Source organism: Pezoporus occidentalis, unplaced genomic scaffold (assembly GCF_034315485.1).
Source record: "Pezoporus occidentalis ecotype Australia unplaced genomic scaffold, CSIRO_AGI_Poc_V1 ctg50, whole genome shotgun sequence".
In the NCBI taxonomy this organism is placed as follows: Eukaryota; Metazoa; Chordata; class Aves; order Psittaciformes; family Psittacidae; genus Pezoporus; species Pezoporus occidentalis.
Genome location: NW_026915836.1, coordinates 171,474 through 197,565, shown reverse-complemented (window position 1 = coordinate 197,565; position 26,092 = coordinate 171,474). Strand labels below are relative to the sequence as shown.

At 36.5% G+C, this 26,092-nt stretch overlaps 1 protein-coding gene across 2 annotated transcripts in view; it reads left to right on the top strand.

The window, feature by feature from the left end:
- LRPPRC (leucine rich pentatricopeptide repeat containing) overlaps positions 1-26,092 on the top strand; it is a 90,678-nt gene that overhangs the window by 42,859 nt on the left and 21,727 nt on the right. For both annotated transcript variants that reach the window (XM_062636963.1, XM_062636962.1), the window contains exons 23-29: positions 311-515; positions 8,710-8,834; positions 9,453-9,559; positions 21,520-21,588; positions 21,849-21,939; positions 25,120-25,262; positions 25,372-25,459. In XM_062636963.1, the coding sequence (XP_062492947.1) occupies positions 311-515; positions 8,710-8,834; positions 9,453-9,559; positions 21,520-21,588; positions 21,849-21,939; positions 25,120-25,262; positions 25,372-25,459 (828 nt within the window). The remainder of the gene's footprint in view (positions 1-310; positions 516-8,709; positions 8,835-9,452; positions 9,560-21,519; positions 21,589-21,848; positions 21,940-25,119; positions 25,263-25,371; positions 25,460-26,092) is intronic.

The following is a 26,092-nucleotide window of genomic DNA, read 5'->3' as shown; positions in this document are numbered from 1 at the left end:
ATCGAACGATAAAAGCATCCATTTAGTAGAATCTTGCAGCTATAGGGCAGACTGTACAGGGTTACGTGGTGCAGAGTGGGCACACAGTTCCTATCTATAATTTGTAGTCAAAGTTGCAGCAAAATGATAAAACCATGCTATTGTGGATTTATAATTGTAGTCTCGTTTAGAAATGCAAGTAGTAATTAACTTGAAATCGGCATTATACGCCAGAATTTGCATTCCTGCTGGGTTTGAAATGCTGTTTTAATAGCAGTTTGTTTTCCCTACATGAAATTACCTAAGGGTCTTTTGTGTTGTTTCATTGTAGATGCTATTAACATTCTAACGGAGATGAAAGAGAAGGATGTTCCTATCTCAGACAGAGCAGTTGCATCTTTTTTCCGCATCCTTAATGCCGCTGCCTTGCGAGGTGAAGTTGAAACAGTGAATCGATTACATGAGACCATTGTGAACCTGGGGCTGGCAGAGACTGCTGCCCTTCATTCCCCTCTGATTACAGTTCACCTTGAAAAGTAAGCTATGGTTGGGCTTCAGATGAAACAAGTTATGTATTTGTGTTATATGACCTGTGTGTGCTATGCACAGCTGCACATACATGTTTGAAAGTGCTTCTGCACGTAAAAATGAAATCACATGCATGCACATAAGGTACTGAAGTGATTTAGGAAGAGTAACAAATGCATATGTTTTAGATAAGTATTTTCATCAGTTATACATCGCATCATGGCTCTGGGAGCAGCAGCTGTATTTTATGTACACATCAGAAATGAAGTGGCTATATATTGGATTATTCTTATAATAGTTGGTTCTAAAGTCTGTCTGACAAGGTAGCTGTTCAGAGCATGATAGGTGTAGCCTCAGCTCTTGTGGCTAAGTGGCATGCGTTTTCCCATCAAAACAACATTATTTTGCTGTGCCCTCCAGTACATCTCAGGTGAGTTGAAGGGCAGTTGTCGAACACTGAAATATTTTTAATTCACATGACTCAAATAATTTGATGTTACTGCCATGCTACTGAATTTAAAATTCGGAGAGAGTACTGTTGTATTTGGTTTTGGGTTTTTTTCTTTTCCGTATGTACTTTTCATACCTTTTAATAGCGAGAAGGAAGTTTATACATTCATTCTGTCAGGAAGTAATTCCATGTGTCATGTTCCTTTGCGTAAATTTTCATTATGAGGTGTAAGCTATTTGAATGAATGTACGTATGAAGTACATAACAATTTCTTACTAAAACTGAGCCAAGAGTCCCTTTTCACTTCCTTTACCATATGCACAATCCTTCTGTTTTTCTTTTCTTATGTTATTTATGCAGTTGCTGGATTTTAATCTCTTGCAGCTAGAGTGATTGATCAGTTTCTTGTAGTTCAGTTCACATAGGAGATGTTCCTGGCTTAAATATAATGCCTATGAAATAAATGAATTTTTTTTATAGTATTATGTAGCTTAACCTCAAAGATGCCTATTTCTACACGTTTCTGTTAACATGTAGAGTTTTTGAGTTCTTGTGAGTATTTTGAGTATGCAGGGTCTGGATAATTTCTTTATTCAAAATTCTTGTCAAAAAATGTAACGTGATGCGTGTACATTCTTTTCTAAAATAGTATTTTAGTGTAGTGGTCAGCCATTAAGAACGCAGTGTATATCTCTTCAGTCAATGACATTGCCTTGGTTGCATCACAAGACAAGGCAGATGTTTATGAAAGTAATTTAACTGCAATCATATGTAACTAATGTGTCGGAAAAATGTCTGATATGCTTTGCAGTGTGCAGTGAGAGCAGCTGCATTTTACATAATTGCTTTATGCATGTTGACATGCAAGTTGTACATCGTGCTACTTGGGTTCTTTTCACTTGAGAAGTAGTGTATAATGTAAATAAATAAGTGATCATATGTGGATGTAGAGGGACAGTAAAGAGTCTTATTTTAGTGTGATTCCACAGCCTTTTGGATTATAAACGTTTGGTAAAACTTTTAAGGATTTTTTCTTAGGTTTTGGTTTGTTTTCTTGTTGGGTTTTTGTTGTTTTTTTTTTTGTTTTTTTTAAGGATTTAGGAACTTTTTATGAGACTGGATTTTTAAAGGAAAAAATAACTCCATACTGTGTAATTGTATGGGCTACAAGTCATTGGTACTCAGCTGTTTAGCTTACTATATTTCATATATATAAATATAATACAAAGTAAGATCATTTCCTATGTTTTTTGGGGGGGAATCTTATTGGTAGAGAGACTTGCTTCCTCTCCAGTGTTAGAACAGAAGGGGGAAGCTTTTTCCACATAATTTGCTTGGGAGGAATAACTAGGTTTGACTTTGGTTTTGTGTGTATGTGTGTGTGTCTTGGAGATGCTAAGAGTTTTTGAAAGTTAGGAGTGATTGAAATAAGTGTTAGTCATTTCTTTCAGAAGCAGTGCTTACTATTTGCCATCGTAGAGCTCAAGTGTCATAGTGAAATGCTGTCATTTAGCTGCAGGTCATCAGCATGCCTCTCAAATTAGACCCAGGATACTTTTTAATGTTCCACAGCAGTGGTTATGCTGGTGTTTTGTGTTCTTAGTTTATTTCAGGCTTTTTAATTGCTTGGAAAAGAATCTGTGATTTGCTTTTGAGGATTTCAGCAACTGTAGGTGTAAAATGGTTTTATCTACCCCTTTTTTTCTGTATTGAGTACTGGATACTCTGAAATTCTTGTTGAGTCCTATTGCTTATTAAAAGTGACAATTGGCAGCAGAGCATGGGAAACAAAAAAAATGTTTATGATGAACAGTGTAACTTGCCAAAAGCCAAAAAAATCTAATATCCTAGTAGAATGGGCATTTTGCCTTTAATGTTTTGAGAAGTATTTAACTGAAGTAAGTAGAGAAAGAACTCATACTACCTTGGGGCTTTTTACCCTAAGTGAATTTAAGGGGAGGCACCCCCTGCCTTTAATTGCATGATATTTATTTATGACTTTGAACAGTTTCTCAAGGTGGTGAAGTCGCATTAAAAATTGAGACAGTCCAGGTGTGGCATCTTGCTCTGTCATTCAGGGTGATCGACCTGCCTTGGGCAGTGCGACAAAAATCTTAGTTTCTAAAATCTGCAACGATGTGAAAAGCTTGTACTTTTTCTTAAAACATGGCTTAGTTTTGAGCTGGGTCTTCCAGCTGCTAATAATTGGAAACAGTTGTGTTACCTGCACCACATCAAAATTCTTACAGTTCTGATGATGGTAGTTTTGGCTTTTGCCTTCTGTACCCACTGTCACAGGAAAACATGAGCCAGTTTACAAAACTGAAGAGCTTTGTGAAGCTAAGCTGCTCCTGTGCTATATGATACTTTGGTATCACAGGATGATAAAATAATGAATACAGTAGATACTGATGATTTCTTTTTTTTGCTTTCTTCAAGAAAGCCAACACAAGTCAACTTTCATACAACGCAAAATAGGAATATGTGTCTTAAAAACTTGATATGGTTCCTGTATGTTCATGAACAGAAGTTTGCTTCTTCTCTCCTTAAATAATACCATCTCAGAGAAAAGGAACAAACCAAAACATTTTCAAGTTTGAAATTTACCAGTTCCCTATTTCATGAGTGCTCTTAAGCAAAGGAAAGAAAATTTGCAGGTAAACTGTAAAAACAGTGTTACAAACTGTAAGTATAAAATATTTTGTAGTTTTAAAGTCAGTGAATGCAAGCAGTTAATAGCTGTGTATTAAATGATCAAAAAGCTATAGCTCGGTTGTGTCTCTTAAAAAAAATGCTCAGTGGATTTTAATACAGCATTGTCCAGTGTGCTGGACAATGTGTGACACTGTGTGCTGGTTTGTGATTAATCTGATAGAAACTCATTTAGCTTCTCATGTACTAGATACGATACATCCTGAGTGTAGTGCCTTGATAGTTTTTCTCCTGTTGTTTTCACAGGGTTAAATTCACCTATAATTTTGTTTGAGATGATTCTGTAGCACATACAAGTTAATTGACTTTTGAATTTACTTTTTAAAATAAGCATCTTTTAAAATTAGGCAATAATGGGGAGAGGGGGGGATCTCTAGTGGGAAGAAGTTTTTTTCCTAATTTTTAGTGGCTTTATTTCAGATATTTGTATTAAAACTCTTTACGTGTTGCAGTGAAATTAGGGATGTTTGCCTCTCTTCCTCCATTATTGCAATTAGGAATTTGGCATCATCAGTGCCAAAGGACAAAAGTGTCTCATTTGCCCTATGGGGACAGGACAGTGATAAGATGATTTTTCGTCAAGGATCATTGGGTCGTAATTAAGTTACATTCATGGCTATTGCTTTTTGAAGGATGATTGGTAAATGACAGGCTTCATGTGCTTGGTACGGACAGTGTTCACTAGGGTTTTTTCTCCCTCTGTCAGAAAATCCTGTTGAGTCTGATAATGTAAATGTGGCATTTTATTCTGAACAAAAGAGCAGGGAAATGAGCTATCTTGTCTAATCATTCAGTTGTTTAACACCGACTTCCAGTTTAGACTCAATTGGCTGGAAAGCACTTGACATGTGAAGTTAGTGCTGTTCGGAACGCATGTTTGAGTAAATTTTAAAGTAAGTGACAGCTAAATTGTACCTAGGGAAATTACAAAGCCTTCAACACAGTTAATTTTTTGGGGAGGATTAGTTGTAATTGCAACACCAGTCTCCTTGAAGATTCCTTAGTATAGCAAATGAACAGAAAAACATTTAGCTCTTTCAAGAGCCCGTTCTCTTTTAACAGAATAATTTTTGTAAAGCTGATTGTACCTTGCTGAATTGACTTCCCTCCACACTAACATCTGCTTCAGATTTGTAGAGAGGGATTTGTTTTACTAGTCTACCCTCCAACCCCCAGAGTCCTTATTTTTTTCTTTTCCACCTCTCTAGTGATTTCAGGTTTGAGAGCTTTTCAATCAGTAAACCCCTTAGGTAAATTGCCACTTCACTAAAGCTTTATGCATAATGTTGCAGCACTTCATTCCAATTAAAATCAATATTTGGAGTCTTATTTTTATCAGGCGGACTCTCCAGTTGGGAAAGTTGTTTATTACAAGTAAAAGGGTTAGATTTAGTGCTGCATTCTTGAAGCAAGATGGGAGTGGCTTGTTGAAATTGAAGGGGGATGTTATATCCATGCATGTTATAGCCAGTCCTGCCGCAGAGTGTGTTCTGCAAATGTTCCGGCATCTGAGTAATTTTGTCTCTTGAAACAGCTTTGTGTGAGTAAAAGTGCCCATGCAGATAGCTTTGAAAACTGTGCCCTGTAGTATCTTGGACATCATAGGCATCCTAAAGAGAAACCAAACGAACCCACAAACTTGCATGATCTTCACCCTAGCACAATGTAATTGAGAAATAACACCAAAGCAGGACTCTTCTGGGATTACATGAGGACCGAGCATAATGCAGTGATGACTAAGGCTCCTTCTGTCATTCAAAAATAATAGTATAGCTTCTTTTTAAAATAACAAGTTTCAGTGAGAGAGAAAAATACACCTAATCTTTAAGTATTAGCCCTGGACAGATAGTATTTGTGAGTAACTTAAATCTGGCCAACTCAAAATGAAGCATGGATCATCTGTGTTCACATTTTAAATGCTATTTTGTCCAGAATGACACTGGAAATCGGATGTTGCCAACATGAGTATAAGGGCTTTATTTCCTTTTTGTCTTAGTCATTTTGGACCAGGCTTTCATTTTAGTGCTATAGTCAGTATCCTTTGGGAAGATGAAAAGGTTTTCACTGTGCACAAGTTCTTACAGAAAGACTGCTAAATCGTGTGCATGGCTGTTAGTTAGCTTAAAGTCCTCGAGTCTAAATACATTTTCTTAAAATGTGAAAAGTCTTTTTTTTTGTGCAGGTTTTGGTTAGGTTTGGTTTTTTTAATTAGTTATAACAAAGTCATTAACATGTTACCCACACTCAAAATTTGAGGCCCACGGTAAGTTCCTGATTTTCCTTTTCATTCGCCAACAGGATTGTAAAAACTGCTTACAGAAGTAGTTGCCAGTACTTGGAATTCACTGCAGCTTGTGACAATTAAGAAATACTGTGAATTGTTGAATAAATAATATTAACCGCAGTACAAGCATAAGCTTGATGGTTTTTTTCTTTGCAGTGGTAGTATGAATAATTTTTTTGTAGAGGCTGAACTTGTATTGTTGTTTCATTGTTTTATAGTTGGTTATTGCCAGTTTTGTCATTTATCAGTTTTATAAACCTTGTTCTCTAGTAAACGGCGAATGACTCATTGGTTGCTTGAACGCAGCTGAACAAATACATCAGATTTCAATAGATTCAAAACAAATGTCTAGTAAACTAGTGTGTAAGATACTGACCTCCTTAAACGCTGATTTACTCAGCCACCTTTGAGCAATAAGTATCGGTATTTCCATTTTTATCTCAGTTCTCTGCTGACATTTTTCTCTGAATATACACTATTAATGCCTTCAGAAGTCTACATTTAGAGGCTAGAAAACTGTTAATGTTCCTGTTTGAATGGCATTCCGATTATTCATTCATTCATTGATAGCTTTTGACCTAAAAACAGTCACTTTAATCCTTTAGGAATACAGCCGAGACAATACTATGGCTGTTTGAGGATCAATCTGAAAAGCTCGATTTGTCACTGAAAACTTTCATTTGAACGTATAAATGTTGTTGTGCCTCCTTAGAAATTGAGTAGTTTTCTGTAAAACTGGGTTGGGTTTGTGGGTTGTTTTTTTTTTAGATGTTAACTGAACTTGCATCTAAAGCAGGAGAAAAATACTGATTATATAAAGCTTTATATCTGTCTATGGTAACTACCATAGTATTTCTCTTTTATGACAGTAATCTAGCCTGCAACATCTACTTGCAGTTTTGAAATTAACCTGTAATTTAGTCTTCACCCCAAATGACAAAAATTCAAATGACTCCATGGGGTGCCAGAAGATGCACTGTAAACAGGGCTCGGTAAGGGGTATAAGGTAGAAATCCGTCATCTGAGCTTCGTTTTTAGAATGCCAGTATTACTGAACAAAATCAATTCTTCTGTGGTTTAGGGTTTTTTTTTTAACATATTAGCCTAAATGAAGATTGTAGTATTTTGTGATCTGGACATTTCATTCTTTGAAAAAAGCAAAGTTTGTGCTGCATAAGAAATGCAGTGGGAGGACATCTGAATTTGGCTTGTTTTAGCAGTAGTATCTTAATTTGTTGAGGTTCAGTTGATCAATAAGAAGTTGCCTCAGGAATGCAAAATCATTATTTCAAGTCAGTTTTATTATGGCCTTCAGCTGTTGCTGCTAAGTGGGTTTATTATTCTTTTTAAAAATTCTTTATTTCCCTCCTTGCCTACTTCCAACAGCTTTTATTTGACAAGCATTTTAAAACCTAACATACATTGTTGTGGACTCTTTGGCTGCTCACTGCATTTCATGCATGTCATTTTGCTTCGTTTCAATTTCAGTTCAAACCTTTCCCTTCAAAGAATAACTTCAGATACTGTTTTATCAGTGTTCCAGTGGGTGTCTTCTATTGGTTTTGCGTTGGATTTTTGGTTGCTTTGGGGGGTTTTGTTTTTTTTCTGTTTTTTTGCTTTTTAGCTATAGTTGCATTCCTTTATAAAAGGGTCTGAAGCAGATGATTTAGTTCTGTTAGTTGCACAGTAGAAAAAGTTGATTTGTATTTGTTGTTATTTTAAGTTCCAGATCTGATTGTTTTTATGGCTTTGCAGGTTTGCATTTGAACTGTAGATACTTCTGAAGGTGTTTATAGGTGGGTTAAAAATTAAGCAAAGGACTGACAAAACAAAAATGGAAATACCGTGCTTCTTACTGGTACTTAGGTGCTCAAAGGCTCCTGAATAAGCGCATTTAAGGAAGTCAGCATCTTGCACACTATTTTACTGGTACTGTGGATATATGATAGTGCTGTGGCTCTATGTGACATAGGCCAGCATAAAATATGTTTTGGTACCTTAATATATTGTTGAATTATTTGTAAAAAATACATGGCCAAAAATCCAGTACACGTTGGAGTCATAACTTTATGCAGAATGGAAGAATGCTAGCCTCTCAATTGTGATGAAATGGAAATCAACAGATTATTTACAGCTAGTCCGTTAAGGTGTAAAGCAAATGCAAAGGAATCTGAAGAGAGCTGTGGTTATCTTGCTTGAATCTGGAGATATGTACTGAAATAAAAAAATCTTAGAATCTGGAGAAATTTTAGAGCTCTTAAAAATTAAAAACATCTAAACAGACATTTGGAAGTAATATAATATGCACAATATTACTTATTAACAAAAAAAAAATAGAACTCTTAAATACAAACTGAGATTTCCATAGAATTGGGGTTTTGTCACAATAATACATAGCAGAACTTAAATTTTACTTCAGAAGTGCATCTGATGATGAACAACATTCACACCTTTGTTTACTTTGCAGTGAATAGTGGTGATGCAATTGAAAGTTTAAGCCAAGAAGTTTAAGCATAAATCTGTAGCTTGTTTTCATGACTGTGTTTGTCAGGCATACCTGGTATTTGTTTGTAGGGAACCTTCAACCTTTAATTAATAAATAACTGTAGCATATTGGTGGGGAAATGCGCTCTTAGATTATAGACTGCAGAATGAGTTTTCCTTGGAATTTTCAAGGATGAAATGGGTTCAGCATGGACTGCTCCTGCTTGTGATGTTTGATTGTTTTTACTCTTGTTTTATTTCATTCCCCAAGGGATGACATGCCTGCGGCTCTGGAAGCTTTAATCAACTGTTATAAGAAGTATGGTAAAGTTCTTCAGCTTCATAACATCTACTGTAGACTCATAGAAAAAGGAGATGCTGATCTTCTGCAAAAGGGTTAGTTGCATGTAGTCAAATGCTGCCTAATTATATAGGGTGTATTCTGGAGGCTCTTTGTTCCAGGGTTTGTAGATCCTTTCTTTCAGCTGAAAGAAAAAAGAATGGTGGGTGTTTATATGTGTAACATTAAAGCACCTGATGCCTACATTCTTCAGATTGAAACTTGATATTAATTTTAAATGCAGAGAACTAGAATGTTCGGATAATACAGCATCGAACTTTCCAAGATGAGTGCTAATACTTGTTCTAGCTATGTATATAACTATGAAGAAACAACTCGGTAGTAACAATAGTAAAACAATGCAATTTTCAAATAGTTATGCAGTTAAGAAATCCTATATCCCCACTCTCTACAAGTAGAGAGAGAATTCCAATATAGAGTCTATTTTATTGAATGCAGTTCAAAATACTTTGAAAATAAACATTCATTTGCAAAGCTGCAACAAATTGTGCAATATGTTGCAATAATTCCATATGTTTCAAAATTTATCTCCCTATGGCTTATTCTTGGAGGTTTGAGGTGCCTGGAAAACACTAATATTAACGAAATCTGATGTATGTATTAAAATGCTTCAGTGTTTTTTAGTAAACTCATCAGTTCTATTCTCTCTTCAGTTTCAGATTTTATAAGCAGAGAATACGGTGACATGATGGCTCTTTATGATCTCTTCTTCGCCTTCTTACAAACAGGAAAATACAAAGAGGCCAGGAAGGTTATTGAGGTGGGATTTTAAATGTAGTACTCTAATAGTGGAGCTATTTAGGCTCTTAATTAGAAATATTTAAAGTTTTTAACCTTTAATTAGACTTGTTCTGATTCATGTTAATAGAATTCAATCCCAGTAATTAAAAAAGCCTTCAACCAGCTTTATGTTGCATAATCACAGTTCAGAAGAGAATGAGTCTTGTTGTATATTGAAATTGTTTCCTCACTTTTTCAAAATTGCTGTTATTTATCAAAATGATATTTGCATATTAAATATCGGATTGTGGAACAATTAAATTAAACTGGCATTCCTGGGTGTAAAGTTGCTAATCCTCTTTCCGAAGGAATTCTTTGTTCTTAAAAGCACTGGAATTTAATTTGCTGCAGACCATGCTCAGATTTATTTGTAATGCTTGTCTACAAGTTAATCAGCCAAACAAGCGCTGTCTGCTACTGTTTGGCATTTAATTTAGCATTTCTTCTCTCTCTCTCTTTTCAGGATAGTAAGCAGCTTATAGGAAGTGGTAGGTGACAAACTTGGTCTATTTAGGATTAGTATATTTTATCTAGACTTGATTGAAATTGTGCTTACTGAAATTGATAAGTCAAAGGGGCAGCTGCAGAGTCTGCCCAGATTGTGATTATTTTTCTTCTTAACACAGTTGTACGTTTTCAAAATGCTGCATAAGTTTTCTGGTTAATGTGTGGAAAGAGACATCTTGCAGAAAAAGTAATACTTTTATCCTCGTTGGTTTTGTCATATACATATATGTATACATACACTAACCTAATTTGGAGGGTTTTTTTTCCCCTAAGACAAAGTATGCTTTTTTCCCAATTCCCCCTAGAATATTTGAAATACCAGTTATCCCTAATTGAATTATCTAATAGAATTCTTGCTTTTAAAAAATCTTAGCTGAGTATCTGCTTGTTTGTCTGCAGTAGACCAATACTGTCCTGTTAGGGGTGTGTGGAAACTGCTAAGCACAATGTTAAAGCATTGACGTTTTTGCCTGAAGTTTTTTTCGAGCTTGAAGTCTTATAATACAGAAGAATAGAAATAGTATCTGACAGAGGATGACACTGAGGAATTGAATTTGTTTTATAATTACTAAAGCATATAGGAGGTAAAAGGATGAAATCTGATATTTGGAAGTAAAATCAAGCGAGTAAAACTGGTACGTGTTGTGATATAGCGGCTGTTTCTTTCATACTGGCATTTAATGTCTCAAAATTGGTGGTGACAGTTCAACAGTTAAGTAGGACAGTAAGCAATTAATTGAATTGTTTGGGCTTTGAAACTTTCCTCATTTTCTTTGGAGGGGCCACATTATCTCTGCAAATACTCAGTATCTGGTGATTAATCATAAATTATTTCTAATCGCAAACAGACACTTAAGTGTAAATCTGAGCACCTGATACCTGCAGACTAAATTGAAGTTTTCATTGCTTTTTATGCAATTTGTGGTAGGTTTTCTTGCTCTTAACAAAATTCCATTAAGTATGAATTAGTTTTTTATATGCTGTTGAGAAAAAAAGGTTTTAAATTCTGGAATTTTTAGGACTATAGGGATTTAGGTAGGAATAGCATGTATGTATTTTACCAGCACAAAATCAATTACTGTATGTTGTGTTATATTTTAAGTATGCATTTACATTAAGTATTTTCAAATACTTTTTTTCCAGAGGTTGGGGGAATCTTAAAATTGGTATTTTGCTGAATGGGAAAATAGCTTTTATTGGTTTAAACCAGTAACAAGTTACTGTTTACTTTTCTGCGTGTTGGGAAGTTAAAGCCTTAATCGGCATAATGTGGAAGATGGACTGCAAGCTTTATGTGTATCCTCTTCTTTAGTCCACTGGTTTTTGCAGCTTAATTACTTCTGCTGTTGGTCGTCTCAGATTGTTATTCCATTTTCCTTTCTTGTGAAATAATATTCAGTGAAAGGGATCAGTTGGTACTGCTTTCTCTTTCTAGATAATGTCGCATGTTAGGCATAGATTACCTTTCAGCACGTACTTCTATCATATATTACTGAATACGGTGGTCCGTTGATTTTAGTGATATCATTTTATTTTCAAAGTATCTACAGAGTTAAGAGTATCTAAAAGGGTAATAATGAAGCTGGAAAGAAAAATTCCCATAGGAGCTACTGAAATGAAGACCACAGAGGATACAGTCATTTAAATGGGGTTTTACTCATTGGGAGAGCACTGCCTCTGCTTGAACTTGCTATTTTTTAAGAATCAGAAGTACACTAGATGCTTGTATGAAACATTGTGACAACCTCTGCTTTGAAAAACTTGAAACTCAAGAGTACCCAGGAATAAGAAGATAACTCTTGTATCTCAGCCTTTGGTAAAGTACAATTGATTTGCAATAGTGGGAAATGAGAAGGGTAAGATTTGAGTGAGATTATAAAAATTAGGTCACATTTGTGTATGCACATTAACAAGTCATAGGTGTGCAGGGCAAGAATATATATACGGCATAGTGTCATAGAAAGCTGAAAGCTCTGGAGCTCATCTGCTTGTTGGAAGGACATCAAGACTAAGTAGAGAATAATAGTATAAAAGATGACGAAAGATGAATAGAAAGGAGATGAAGCAAAGAATGCACCTGACCAATACTAGAACAAGTAAGCTGAATAGTGTGCTAAGTTTGATGGTATAAGTCTATTGAAGCGACGCTAAGTGGAAGAGAAGCTGTGATTGAGAAGGCTGTTGGGAGGCAGGAAATGGAACTCTAGGCTGTAAGGCTTCACAGAGTGATGGGTAAGGTAATGGTTTTTACAGTGCTGCTTGACTGCCTTCTTCAGCTTTTGAAAGTCTGTTCTTACTTGTTCTGTGGCAGTTAGCTGCTGAAGAAAGCCTGTCTCAAAGACAGTGCTTCCAAATGAGGTACCCTTGGCTGCTCTGTAAAGTCTATTTTATTCTAGCTGTACCTGGAGATTCCTGAGCCCATTAAGTTATGCTGGTGGGTGGATGTGTTGGTAGATGCTCTTTTGTTTTCCCCTGGGAACATGTTCTATCACTGGGTGCTGTAGTACATCAAAGCATGATTTATTCTTCAGTTCTTACTTGCACATCAGCTGATAAGTTAGCTTTTGTCTTGAGTCCTTCAAAGGTGATCATGTCAAAACCAAGTTGGCACACCTCTCTCCTTGCTCCTTACCTTAAGGTCACATACTAGCTCACTTTTCCTTGGAATGTTACACCACCTTTGAGGAATGTACTTCTCCCTTTACCTGTTAACTCTTTTCTTCTCTTTGCATGATGCATGGAGGTTTAAAGATTTCACTGCCTAAAGCAGTTAGAATATAGTTGTCTGTTATTTTGGCCCAGTTTTAATTATTTGGTGATCTCTCCATTTTGCACTGAGATCTCCTACTTGTAGCTGTTTCACCTGCGTGACGGTTGAGTATTTTGAGACTCGCCCTATTTTCATTTATTATTCATGCTGAATGCAATTATGAAAATACTCTCTTAATCTGTGTATAATTAAGTCCCTGTCCACGCTTGGCTCGCTCTTTTAGAGTTACAAGACTTATGATTAAGTACTGTGTAGTCCTGCAGCAGAGTTTCAAGCAAGCCCTTCTGTAAATCTGCTTCACAAAAGCCTAAACCATGTTTTCGTGGTAGAAGTGAATACTGTACACGTGTGGCTAAAGTATGCAAGGTTTTAAACTGGTCTCAGATCCATTTCTGCACTGATAAAATTGATTAAAAACAAGCACCACTTTAAAAAATGGCATAAGGTCACTGGCATTTTTAGTTGGGAGCATATGGGCTCCTGTGGTAGGAACTGGGAGCTGGTAGAAATGTTCAGCTGTCTTTTGTTTGACAGTTCTTGAAATCTTTCTAGATCCAATCACATTAGCTATTAAAATTGTTTCTTCAATGAAGGAGTAAAGCTCTTGGTCTTACTCTGTAGTTTTACTAGAAATGAAGGCTAAGGGAGGATTTCTGTATTTGAGATATAGGGAAAGATGGATATAGGGATATAGGGAAAGAACTGAATAGCAGATTTTTTTGGTAGAAGATCAGCCTGTACAAGCTTGCTACTACTAGAGGAACCTCCCTTGGCAAAATGGCACTGCATAATGCATGGCTTAAGAATTGTTTTAACAGGGTTTTAAGTGTGATACTTTCTTCTCTTTCTGCTCCTTTTTGCTCTTATAGCAAATGTGTCATTTATATATAATAGTTAAATATCATACCATATCTCAAGACATTTATGTTAAGAAATAACGGACAGATGGCTTTGAAGTATTTTAATGAAATGTGTTCCGATGTGAATAAATGCAACAAAAGGTATTTGCTGCTGAAATTCAAGACTTGACAGAAGAACTGTTTTGGGTGAGTTTACTGTACAGGAATATATCTATCAACAGACGTCAAGTTAATTCAGGAGGTAAATAGATTTAAGCAAAGAATTGTGACATCCACTGTCAGCAGACCTCAAGATACCAGTTGCCACTGGATATAATCTACCATTAAAAACAATGAGGATATTTCTGTTTGCTATTGAGAGATTACAATCTTCTTTCTTCCAGATTGCTTTTTTTTTTTTAAGAATCTGCATCATAAAATTGAGTCTTCCTGATTTTATGCTGGAGATAAACTAGGGGGAGAAGACGCTTTCTTGATGTGTGACAGCAGGATTTAGTTTGTGGAGGGTTTAGGTGTAATTTCATGGCGGGTATATCTGGTGTCTGAATTTACCTAGAAAGACTTATTTTTGGTCCTGTTGAGGAAAGGGTTGAGATGATTGGAACTAAATTTAAATATCTGTGAGTGTTGAATGCAAATTGCATTAGGTAACAGTGGTCTGAGATTGAGGGGAGTAGTTTGTAGGGGGTGTAGTAGCTTTTATGACAGTATCTGTATACGACTGAGGGAGGGGAAAGGCTGAAGAGCTTTCAGGCACGCAAGCCCTGTTACTACAAGAAAAGTCTTTAATTTTCTTTTTCTTACTATTGGGTCCTGTTAGTCTTAATAAAAGCATTACTACTTCTCCTTATGAAACTTGACTCTGGTACAGCTATTAGTGAAGTTGGATTTTGTGTTCATGGCTATGTAGATGTGCGTGTGGGTTAATTAAAAAAAGGATGCTTACTACTTCAGTGCATGTTATTTAGAAGTTCTTAAGTACTGCTTTCTTAAAAGAAATCAAAGGAATATGTTTCAAATAAGTAAATTCAGTAAAGGAGATGACTACTAAACAAATTCCTTCCAGAAAGAGAGAGGGTAATGTTTGGAATGTGGGGTCATGGCAAGAACTGTGCATCCTTTCTTAGCTCCAGGGACTTTGTGTTAGAGGGGAGATGCTACCAAGTTTTATCATACTTTCTTCATTCATTGCACAACATAAAACCACATCACAATACAAAGAGAAAATTTTTGCTGCTTTGAATTTAGAACATCCTTGAGGATTTTGTTTTGAGCAGGGTTTTGCATATTTTTGTCACTTTTTTTCTTCCGACATATTTATTGTTGTGAAGTTTTCTTATTGTCTCATGATTTTTATTTTTTTTTTTAAATCATAGTACTTCACTGCATTATATACCTTGGAAATCTTACTGGTAAATGTAGAATATTCCAATAGCGTTTAAACATACACCAGTCTCAGTTGTCATGAGTAATGCTAAAGTTGTAAAGCTTTTTCCTATTTTTATGTAGGTATTTTTGGAAAATAACTTAAGTTGCCTTATATTTTTCTCCATGTCTGCTAACATAAAGCAGCATATGTACCTGTTTCAAGTGAAATAAATAAAATCACAGGTATTTACTAAAGAGACACTCATTGTGTTGGTAAATTCAGTGAATTATGTAACTGTTAGAAGCTTTGAGGCAAACACATGCTTAAGAAAAAAAGAAGGCAAACAACAGACCAACAGTAAAAACTCTCCCAGTGGAGGCTGCAGCCTCTCTTATTTTCTTATTATGAACTGCAGCTTCTTTCTATGTAAAAATTAACCTAGTTACAAGTAGGCTAGTTGCTACCTTGGGTGATTGTAGGATAGGTAGAAAGGAGAGCATGGGTTTGAATTGTAATTGCTCCCAACAGGAGAGTTAGAGGATAAGTATGTAGATGTGTGTCCTTTTGTCTTTCGTGGAATATCTGGTAGTGCAAATAAAATACCAAATATGCTATAATTGAGTAGGTTTTGAAGGCATTATTTGCAGTGGAGCAACTAATCTTCAGAACTCTGGTGCTGCTGCATAAGAGCACTTGCCCTTCTTATCAAACATGAAAAGGAGTCATATTGAAGATACAGATCTTACTGTATTCAAGTTTTCATTTATCACTTGCCTAAAACGTTGTGCAAGTGCCTGGAGGTTTCAGATGAGCTTCTCATTAAGGAAATCAGGAGTTTGGAGGGTGTTTAGTTGCTTTTATTTCTGAGCAAAATAGATTACAAATAACAATAGCAATTACTCTTTTAGAGAAATCCCATCTTGGTTATGAGCAGTTTGCAGGGTTTTGTTTCTTCTGTTTAGAAAGGCAAAAGTTAAAGAATGGGAATTTCTTTCCATGCCATCACCAAAGAAACAATTTTTTAAATTCCCAAGAGCTAGACTGTTTCCAAGGCAGAAAATGGACTTGTAGGAAAAACCTTGCCTCTCAGCCGTGTACTGCTGTAACTCTAGTGTCATCCTAGTAGTACAATGACTTTTAAAAGCTGAGCAGGAAAGAGTCATAGAACCATTTGCGTTGGAAGGGACCTTAAAGACCAGCTAGTTCCAACTCCCCCGCCATGGGCAGGGACACCTTCCAGCAGACGAGGTTGCTCAGACAGATGTTATGATTGCACCAGAAAATAGGCTTTTTGATGCACAGGTTAATTTTAGGTCACTTAGTCTTTAAAGCTGCATTTTTTACACTTCTGGAGTATTGCGTAAAAGTTGGTACATTCAGAGCCAGTAATCAAAGTGGTCCTTCTGTGTTTTCTATATATCCCACTGTGATGCTTCACTTACATTATGCTACGAAGATGACAGTGGAAGAAATAGAGCAAAATGGTGTATTTGTTTCATATATAGCAAAACAAATGTAAGATTATTTCAAAAATGTTTAAGTATATGTTTTAGTATTTGATTTTTTTGTGAAATTAATATGTTGCCATTTGAAGGTGGAGTATTTAATAAGAGGTAGAAGTATAACAAATGTAAGGTAATTTTAACCATCTCATCTATCAACTATACTTAGATGACTACAGAAGGTGCAGAAACTTTATATCTATGTATTTTGTTCTCATTTTTGATGAGGTAGTACACCTGCTGTTTAGTAAAAGTGAGGACTTTTGCCAAGAGTTTTAACATAGAGGAAAATTAAAGCATAGCATACAGCATTTATTCTGTATAAAACTTTCTTCAAGTAATCTGCCAGGCAGAAATATCCCAGGCTTCACTGAAGCTGCATAGAATTTGTGAGAATTTCATAGACGTTTTTGTGGAATCAGGGAAAGGTCTGTCTTTAAATTAAGAACTTCCCATCAAATGTTCTGTTTTCTCTGATGCTTATGTTAGAGTGCGCTGTTAGAAATGACATACATCAGTTCTTATAGCTGTCTGTTCAAGGCTGTCTGTTTGCAGAAGTAACGCATTTTCTTGCAAGACATTGCTTTGGCATCTAAATCTCAGTAACTGGTTCTGGTACTGGTAACATAAGTCTGTTATGGCTGTTGATGTAACTCATCATGAAACATTCTTCTTCCTTCGGCAGCATTAGCTGTCTCTTATTATTACTGGCTTTTTCAGCTGCAGAGAGAGGAATGAATGGTTCTACCCATCCAAAAAAATACTGTCAGACAGTGCAGCATGGATGGTGTTTATAAAATTGAACTTTTTATTTTGAACGTGTTTGGATTGGTGATTCTAAGTGGAATTATTTCCCTAAATAAAGAGTGCACTTCAGGAAGAAAATGTAAGGATTTAGAAGAAGACATAAAACACTTAAGGAGGCCAGAGTTAAACTTGACTGGTTAGAATTAGTGTGTTGTTTGCAGTGAAGTTTCACTGTGAAAGGCTAGAATTAGCTGTCCAGGATATCCAAGCAGTGCACGGTAGTAGTTTGTCGAAGTGCAGTTTTGGGAGGTTAAAACAAAAGTCACCCATCTCATGTTATGTACATGCCAAATGAAAAGCCAGCTACTTCTGCTGGCTTTTAAATAATCATGCATCGTAAGCCAGCTATAGCAAAAGGGGGGTGTACTGGAAACTCTTTAGTTTTCTGAAAGTCCTCTTTTTTAACAATACCACAGGGTTTCTGCTCTGTTGGGTTTTGTGGGTTTTCTCTGCAAGTTTTCTGTTTAAAGAGAAAAAGGTTGCTTTAGGCAAGTAGAGAGAAATAAATGTTTTCCATATGGCTTCTGTAAAGCTTTTTTTACAAGTAAAAAAATAGTGTTGCTCTGTTAGCTTAACAGTTACAGAACACTAACCCGAACTTGAATAGTTCCATAATTATCTAAAAATCTGGGAAAACATCAAATAGATTCTTCCCTGATAGGTCACTGTTTTCCCAAGCAATCTGTTTTCTTTCAGCTGTAATAGGTAGAAATTAGCTCAAATAAAAATGTTAGTACAGAAGTCACCTCTCTGAAGTGACTGGTTCTAGGAAGGAGGCAAACAAACCAGATGTATTCAGTATGTTGGGATTGTTGCATTCATGCAGTTTTTGAGTACTGCTTGGCAAGAGTTGTTCTGAAGATGCAGCATGTTTTTGCCCCTTCTGGTTAGTTTTCATTTCTGTGTGTGAAAGTATTGACTCAGGAAGCTACTGTAGGGTCATAAGCTGAGCCTCAGGAAGGTAGTGACAAACGTGATCAAAAGTGTGGGATGGTTTCTATAGGAGATATAGCCAAGTAGGTGAGTTCTGTGTATTCTGGAAAAGAAACAGTGAAATAGGGAATTACTATATACCACAGGGAATTATACCACTCAGGAAATCAGTATGAAATAGAAAGGATAAAGAAAAATCAATCGTGCATTGCCTTCTGGTACAAGTAGAAACTAGTAGTGGCTAGGCTGAAAACAAACAAAAAGTGGTAGTGGTTGTTTTCTGCATAAGGTAGTTGATGCAGCCTTTTGCCAAAGGGTCTTAGGAATGGTAAATCTTAACGGGATTCCAGGGGCAACCAGAAAAGTTCACAGGAGAGAAATCACTTTCTATGAACAGTGTGGCGCCCTGACCCTCTAGTTGGACAGTGAAGGGGCACTAAAGGGGAAGTATTGCTGCGTTTTCAGTCATTCTATGTTCTCCTGTAGGCACTGTTAGGGAGACAATGAAGAAGCTGTATGAACCGCTGGTTTGGTATAGCCCAACTGTGTTGCCCTCCAAGAGAATGTAAAAGCTAGAAAACCTCCATGTTTGGTTTATATAATGTATAAATTGCTTGAGACTCTAAGTAGTTGTTTGATTCTTTGAAGGAGTGAATAGCCTAAAAGAAAACCCAACCCAAACCCACTAAGAATAATAGGGGTTTATATAATTTTTTTCCCTCCATTGAAACAAGCAAGAGCAATATTGCAAAAGGGGATTTGGACAAGTAATGAAAGTAACAGATTTTTACTTAATTTTTTTATAACTTGCATTTTTCTTTTATTCTGTATTTTAGTCTGCTGCATTGTAGAAAGTCTGCTCCCTGCTAAATGCAATGTTTAAAATGCCCTAAGATGGTAAGGGATAAGCTACAAATATGGACTATCAGGCAAGCCCTGGAGATTTAGTTAATCTGACCTAGATGTTCTTTTGATGATTGAGACCTGCAGTATGTGAAAACACTTCTCAATTTCAAAATGAAACACAAGGATATCTGTTGTATAACTCAGCTGTCCTTGTAGTGACAGCCACATCAATCATTTCTGAACAGGAAAGGATTTACTATAAAAAGTTTGTAGCTTTGAGTTCATTGGCATTCGGATCAGCAATGATATTGGAAGTTGTAAGTGAATTCAGCATTTGAATTTTACCATGTCCTAAAGAGGATTAGCTACAGATGCAGGCAGCATACTATTTTCTTTTTCATTTTCAAGAGCCTGTTGTATAAGATGTTAATTCTTGACTTAGTTTTCAGCATATTTTATGTGAAACTGCTTAGTAGCGCTTAAAGAAGCACTGAACAGTATCTGTAATCATAAATGTGGGGGGAAAAAATGGGAAAAAAGCAAGTACCTGGGAAGCAAAACTGTTTATATCTACCACTTTTGAATGCTGAGAAAGCCACTATTTTTCTCTAACCTCTTGGTCCGAGACTGTTTTTATAGTGCAGTTAAATACACAGAGAAGATGCCCCATCTTGAAAAACCGTGGGGTTAATGTCCTATTTCTTTGAAAACCTTACAATGATTGAATAAAATGGCTTGGATGACTTGTAGGATTATATGGCCTAATATTTACTCTGCAGAACACTGTTTCCTGTCTACTTAGCAGATTGTAATGGTTTTGACTGAAGTTTTGCATGGTGGTTTCTGGTATATCCTGAATTATTTCAGAAAGATGTAATGGTAATAATTTTGCACTTAGGAATATGGGAAAAGGAAATTATCTGTGTTAAAAAGACAGAAGGTAACTTGACTTTGTCAATGGTAATTGTTTCCACTGTTTTGGAACTGAGACTCAGTATTTCTCACAACTTCTTGTTCGAGCTGCCTCTTTTATGCTAAGTGGAGTTCAAGTTTTGGAAGTTACATTTCATGTTTAAACAGTAGAGATTTCTTAAAATATTAACAGCTAAAAGCCTTCATGAGTCAAAACACACGTTTCTCTGTCGGGATGAACAGGCATTCCCTTGGAATCACTTTGAGCTGTATTAATATGAATCTGGACACCTGAAATGAAAGCAGAATACTCTACATAAATGATCCTTGTGCTAAAACAAGAGAGTATAAATTAAACCTAAGTACTTTGTGAGAGGGAGGGTTAAGAGGTGAAAATGATGGATGCTTTGCAGACCGTTTCTTTGTATCATACGTTTAGATATGCTGGACATAAGTGCTGGCATGTCTGTAATGTGTTTCTTTAAGGCCTGTGAATTTTCCTGTGTTTAAGAATTTATTTAAGTGGAGGAACTAATATTTTAATTATGGTCGGTGGTACTGAGGTGGCACAATGTGGTAGTCTGTACCAGGAGGAGCTTCCAATGACTGAAGCCTTTTTGAGATTGTATTCTGTAGCTGTAGTCTGCTCAAAATGAGAGGAATGAATGAGCAAGCAAAGGCTCATCAAACCTGAGAAAATTAGTAACAGAAAGAGCTAGGACGTATTTTGTACATTGACTGTGTACAAAACTTTAGTAAGCCTTTGCTCTGGCTTTTTTTTTTGCATGGGATAAGAATTGCCTTACAGTAGCATACCTGGCACCTGCATGGCAGCACATTGCAGTTGTAACAGTTACTGCTCTATAAATCCTTGCTTTTCTTAATGAGCAGTAGCAAGAGAAGTCAGTATCTAAAAGCACAATTGGTACTAGGTGTTACTAGTTGTAAGAAAACGGCTAATGTTAGCAGAGAAGGGGTACCAGCTGGTGATGATGTGGCTGAAAGGCATGGTTTTCTAGTTGTTAAGACATTGCAGTGGTGTTGAATACAAACATTTCATTGGGAAGAGACAGTTTAGAAGTATTTGTGTAATTCTCTGCCACAAGTAATACAAAAGATTACTGTGGGTAATAGGAATAATATTACTGTGGTGGTAGAAGTTATTTAACATTTCAGCTCATCTAAAGTGTATTTTAAATCAGCTCCCTTGGTAGTGTTCAACAATAAAGGAAAATGTCTTCAGTAAACTGACTGCAATTTGTATGTCTCTTATAAATGTAGCCTAACTTAATTGTGAGCTTGTAGTCTCATTCAGCTTTCAAAAAGGAAAACCCAACAAAACAACCCCAAAACTATGAAGTTTTATTCACTTTTCTTTTTCTTAGAACGTTCTATGTGAAGTAATGTGTTTCTTCTTTTGGAAATATTTTACAGACTCCTGGCTTGAGAGCCCACTCTGGAAGGTTGCAGTGGTTTGTAAAGAAGTGTATATCAAATAATCAGGTACGTGGCTTGTATGATGTCTTCTATGTAACTGTCATTAGAGTCCAAGAAAAATTGTTTGGAAGTATTTCACTGCTTGATTTTTATGTTTGTGAAAGGACGTGTGACAGGCTGATGAGGTGAACTTAATGCTCTGTGTAAATGCTGGTGTATACTTAAACAGAAATATTGTTTTAGCTGAATGCACACAGCATGTAAGGGCACGTACATGGAAAAATAGTTTGGCTGAGATGTAACTATGTTCTTCTCTCTTTTTAAAGATGGAGGCACTGGAACAGTTAGTAGAATTAACTCAGAATCTGTTTGAATGTGATAGAAATGAGATGTACTGCTCCTTGCTTCAACTTTGTGGTAAGTGAGCTTGTGATCTGTTTTGGTTTGTGCTTGGAGATAGGAAATAACCCTGAATTGGAGAGTTTTATCCTGATATGCAATTAGCCTGGATACCATCTCTGAGGCATGTTGTGAGGGAGGGAGTATAGGGGATTTTTGACACTTACCTAGAACTTACATAGTCCAAGTCTTCCAATCCATTCTATTGCCTTGTGTCCTAATTTGAAAGTTTACTCTGTTATGGTTTTCCTATGTTTAAAGACGTAACACTGCATATTTGTTACATCTTCATAACTGATAAAGACCCGGAGTCTTCTGTATTTTGATCTGGTTTGGAAAGCTGCATTTTTAAATGTTGGTTTTTTAATCTACCAGTTCTTCACCAACTACAATTTAACTTTTGCTTCATTCATAGAAACATGACAGTTTTTAAAATTGGAAGGTTATTTCTATGCTAGAGACTTAATGTAGGGTAGATTTGTAGTGGTTTTAGTTTCCTCTTTTTATGTATTTTTCATTCTGTGCTGGGTTTGTTATGCTGTCAACCAAAACTAAAAAAATCTGTAAGCTTCAGTTATTTTGGAGTCTTGAAAATATATGTGTGTGTAGGTATTAATGAGCCATTACAGCAATTTGATATATTTAGTATGGCCAATACTTGCTCTTGAGCTTGAAGTAATTTTGGGCTGTTCCCCGTGTGTATTTTTGGTTGGCTAGAGCTAGCAGTGTTTTCATATGGTAATAAAAGAGGCTTCTTCCCCATTCCACTTCCCCTAAGCAGAAGGGATGAGTACTTCCACAAAACAAATGACAAGAGACCTCTTGAGAACTTTGTTACTTTCCATTTCCTGAACAGCCTTAGCTTCAAAATCCAGCTATAGCTTTGCGCATACTGGTTCACCATCAAAAATCAGGTAGGCCTGAAAAGCAATGTTGGCTCAACAGGGAGGGAGCCTTCCTATTTCCCTACTCATCGTGTTCACCTCTGGCAGTGACTAAGTCTGACAGTGTGCCTGCTAGGAAGAGAATCTAAGAAGATATAGTTTATGAACTTCTGTCATGCAAAATCTTCAGTCATCTTTCAAAAGACAAAACCAATTCCATCTGTTCAAAGAAGTGGAAAACATTTGTGGGTTACTGTCACCATAAAACACAAAACCCATGCACATTCCTGTTTTCGACCATTATTGACTATCTATTGAAGCTGCTCCGTGCACAAGCGCAGTGGAAAGTAGCCATAACTTCATATGTATTTTAGGCATATTAAAAACAATACCATCTTGTCCAAGCTGTGATCAAAAATGTAGAAAACAATGCATTTGGTTGTTTGGAATCACAGAATTTATGCTGGCAAGAACCTCAGGAGTTGTAAGCCTAGCCCTTTCCCCGAACTTCAGTTAGATCACATCATGTCCTTGTCTAGTAAAGCTTTGAGTGCCTCCAAAGTTGGAAATCAAACAGCCTCCCTGGGCAACCCGTTCCAGGGTTTGATCATCCTCAGACACTCTGTTGCTGCAACTTTTAACCATCACCTTTTATACTTTGCTGTGTGCTTCCAAGGAGAGACTGACTTGCTCTTCTCTGTAACTTCCAGGTAACTAAAGACAGCAAAAAGTCTGCCCTGTTAGCCTGCTTTTCTCCAGGCTGCCGAAAAACTCATCTTCTTTGACCTCCTCTTGTTCCTCATCTGCTCCAGCCCCATGTCTGTCCTGATGGCTAAATTCGCCCCAGTTCTAGCATGTCTTCTATAGTTGTGGGGCCCAGAACTGGACTCAGTCCTCTAGATGTGGCCTCATGAGGCCTCAGGGGCACAGGCACATGAAAAAGTGTGAAGAAATTCTCTGTCCTACTCTTCTAACTGCCATAATAATCTGACATAATTAAAATGTTAACTGCAGTATTTAGTCCTTAAAACCAATCGTTTTATTTTACTTAGTCACCAAGTTTGCTGCCACTTCCAAAAAGCTGAAGCAATGCCAGAACTTTGTTGCAAGCGGGCATGGATCTCAAACCAGCCCAATTACATATCCCTGTGTTTATTTAAACCCATGCTGTGCCTTGGGAAGAAGAGAACATTGCACTGTAATGTTTCAGTATTGCATGGCAATATTGTTTGCAAAGCCACACGTGCTGCTTTGAAACTCCACCTGTATAACAGTTCCAGAGAACAACGTTCAAGTGTGTCATGCTGCTTCCAAGCTTGCTGCTCCAGCTTTTCCTTGTGTTTTGACTTAGTGCAGTGGAGCCTGAGCTACTGAAAAGCTGAAGTTCCCTGGATGAACAGTTGGAAGAGTACCTGAGGAGCTGCTGGTTTAGGCTGAGATACTGCGGAGCAAACAATTCATTACACCATCCACCTTCTGGCTCTGCCTTCTTGCTTTGTTTCTCTTCGTTTCTGGGATTCTGAATTAAAATATGGAATGGACAAATCACAGTTAGCAGATGTTGGGTTTAGGTAGCTGTGAATAGGATCTACAGTCAGAAGCCAATGCTGTTCTGGTGACTTATGATAGGAGACACAAGAAAGCACCCAATGTATGTAGTTAAGCAGCAGTTAACTTGTTTCAGTCAAGAAGTCCAGCTTTCTATTTATTGGAGTTAGGTACAGTGATGCATGTCTAAATTGCTGTTCTTGTTGAAAACAGTTAAATTATTCTGTGAATTTGGCAGCAATTATTTTTTCTCTTTCAGAAAACTTAACCTTTTGCAGTCTTCAGATACAGTCGGTTTTGTTTGGTTTTCAGGGTTTTTCCTTTTAGCAAAATGAGAGCCTGAAGGCCTAAACTTCTGGGGTGTAGACGCTTTATTTCAGTAGCTGCATAACCAGAGGATTTAATTTGAAGAATTTCAGAATAGAACTGAGAAAATGGTACCTTAGAGGGTTAATGTTTTGTAATAACTTAGAAATTTTCCTAGTTGTTTTTATAATGAGCAATGAAGAATACTAGAACTGATGAGCCAGGAGGTGCGCTTCTGCAGTGTTTGTGAGCCGATTTCTCATTAATGTGAAAATCCCTACAATCCTTTTGTTGTTTGCATCTTTTAGCATCCTCTGTGTTTTAAAAGTAGTTCAGAACTTCTTGGGTTGGTGATCTTAAAAAGCAGAGGTATATGATTAATTGATGAATTCTTTCCCAAAGATAACCTTTTTTGAAACTCTAAATGTGCTTTTGACTGAAGATTTGAATCTGTTTTCAGATAACAACAATGACTGGAGAAAGGCTGAGGCTGTTTGGACAAAAATTCAAGAAGAAAATCTTGTTCCTCGTGCGAAAACGCTAACCTTACTGGCTCAAATACTTGAAAAAAATGGTCAGGTTGTTCCATTTGAGGTACCTAAGGTAACTGGCATTTAACTTTCTTAGCTAACAACACTTTTTAATATACTTCTCTCCATTGAAAAGTGTTAACATACAGCGTTACAGTAATTTAAATGAGTTTGTTTTAAAGGTTGGACATGAAGATGCCGATAGTTCAACTGTTTCTGGTGAAGAAGAAAGAAAAATAAGGATGCTTTGCAGGAAAAACAATGCAAAAGGTAAATTTAAAATTAAAATTTTAAATTTAAAAATGCTGACTTCTAAATGCTCGTTTGAAAGCCAGTGTATAGAGAAGTTGCCAGTTTTCAAATTACCAAAGTACTGCTGGTCTGTAGTTCACTTTATACTGTTGGGTTAACACCGTGTTCTAGGGTTTCAACATTAAACAGCAGAAACTAAATTTATGTACTTTTCTATGGTTCCCAGAAAATGTAGCTTTTTGGTCAAAAGTTTTATGGTGTGAGACATGAGAAGTGTAGTGAGATGAAAAACTGATACCAAGTGAAATAGCTGTAGCTGGGACATGTTTATGAGAGGCACTTACCTATTAAAAGAAGTTGTTCAGAGATCTTGTATTTGCCCCTGCTGTTGAAGTCTCACTGAGATCAGATATGGTTCCCAAGTGTACATCAGGTACCTTATTGAAGTATAGACTTGACAAAGCAATTAAATAGACAAGATTAAATGAGATGGGACTATGTTACAGAGATAACCATTGCTCTCCTCCTGGCTGGCTTTTATCTGTTAGTCTGTTTTCTATCCGCCGATGTTGCAAGGCTGTTTATTTCTGTTTGAAGGGAGGATTCAATGTGGTGCATAGCGTCTTTAGCTTCTTTATAACCAAGATTAAA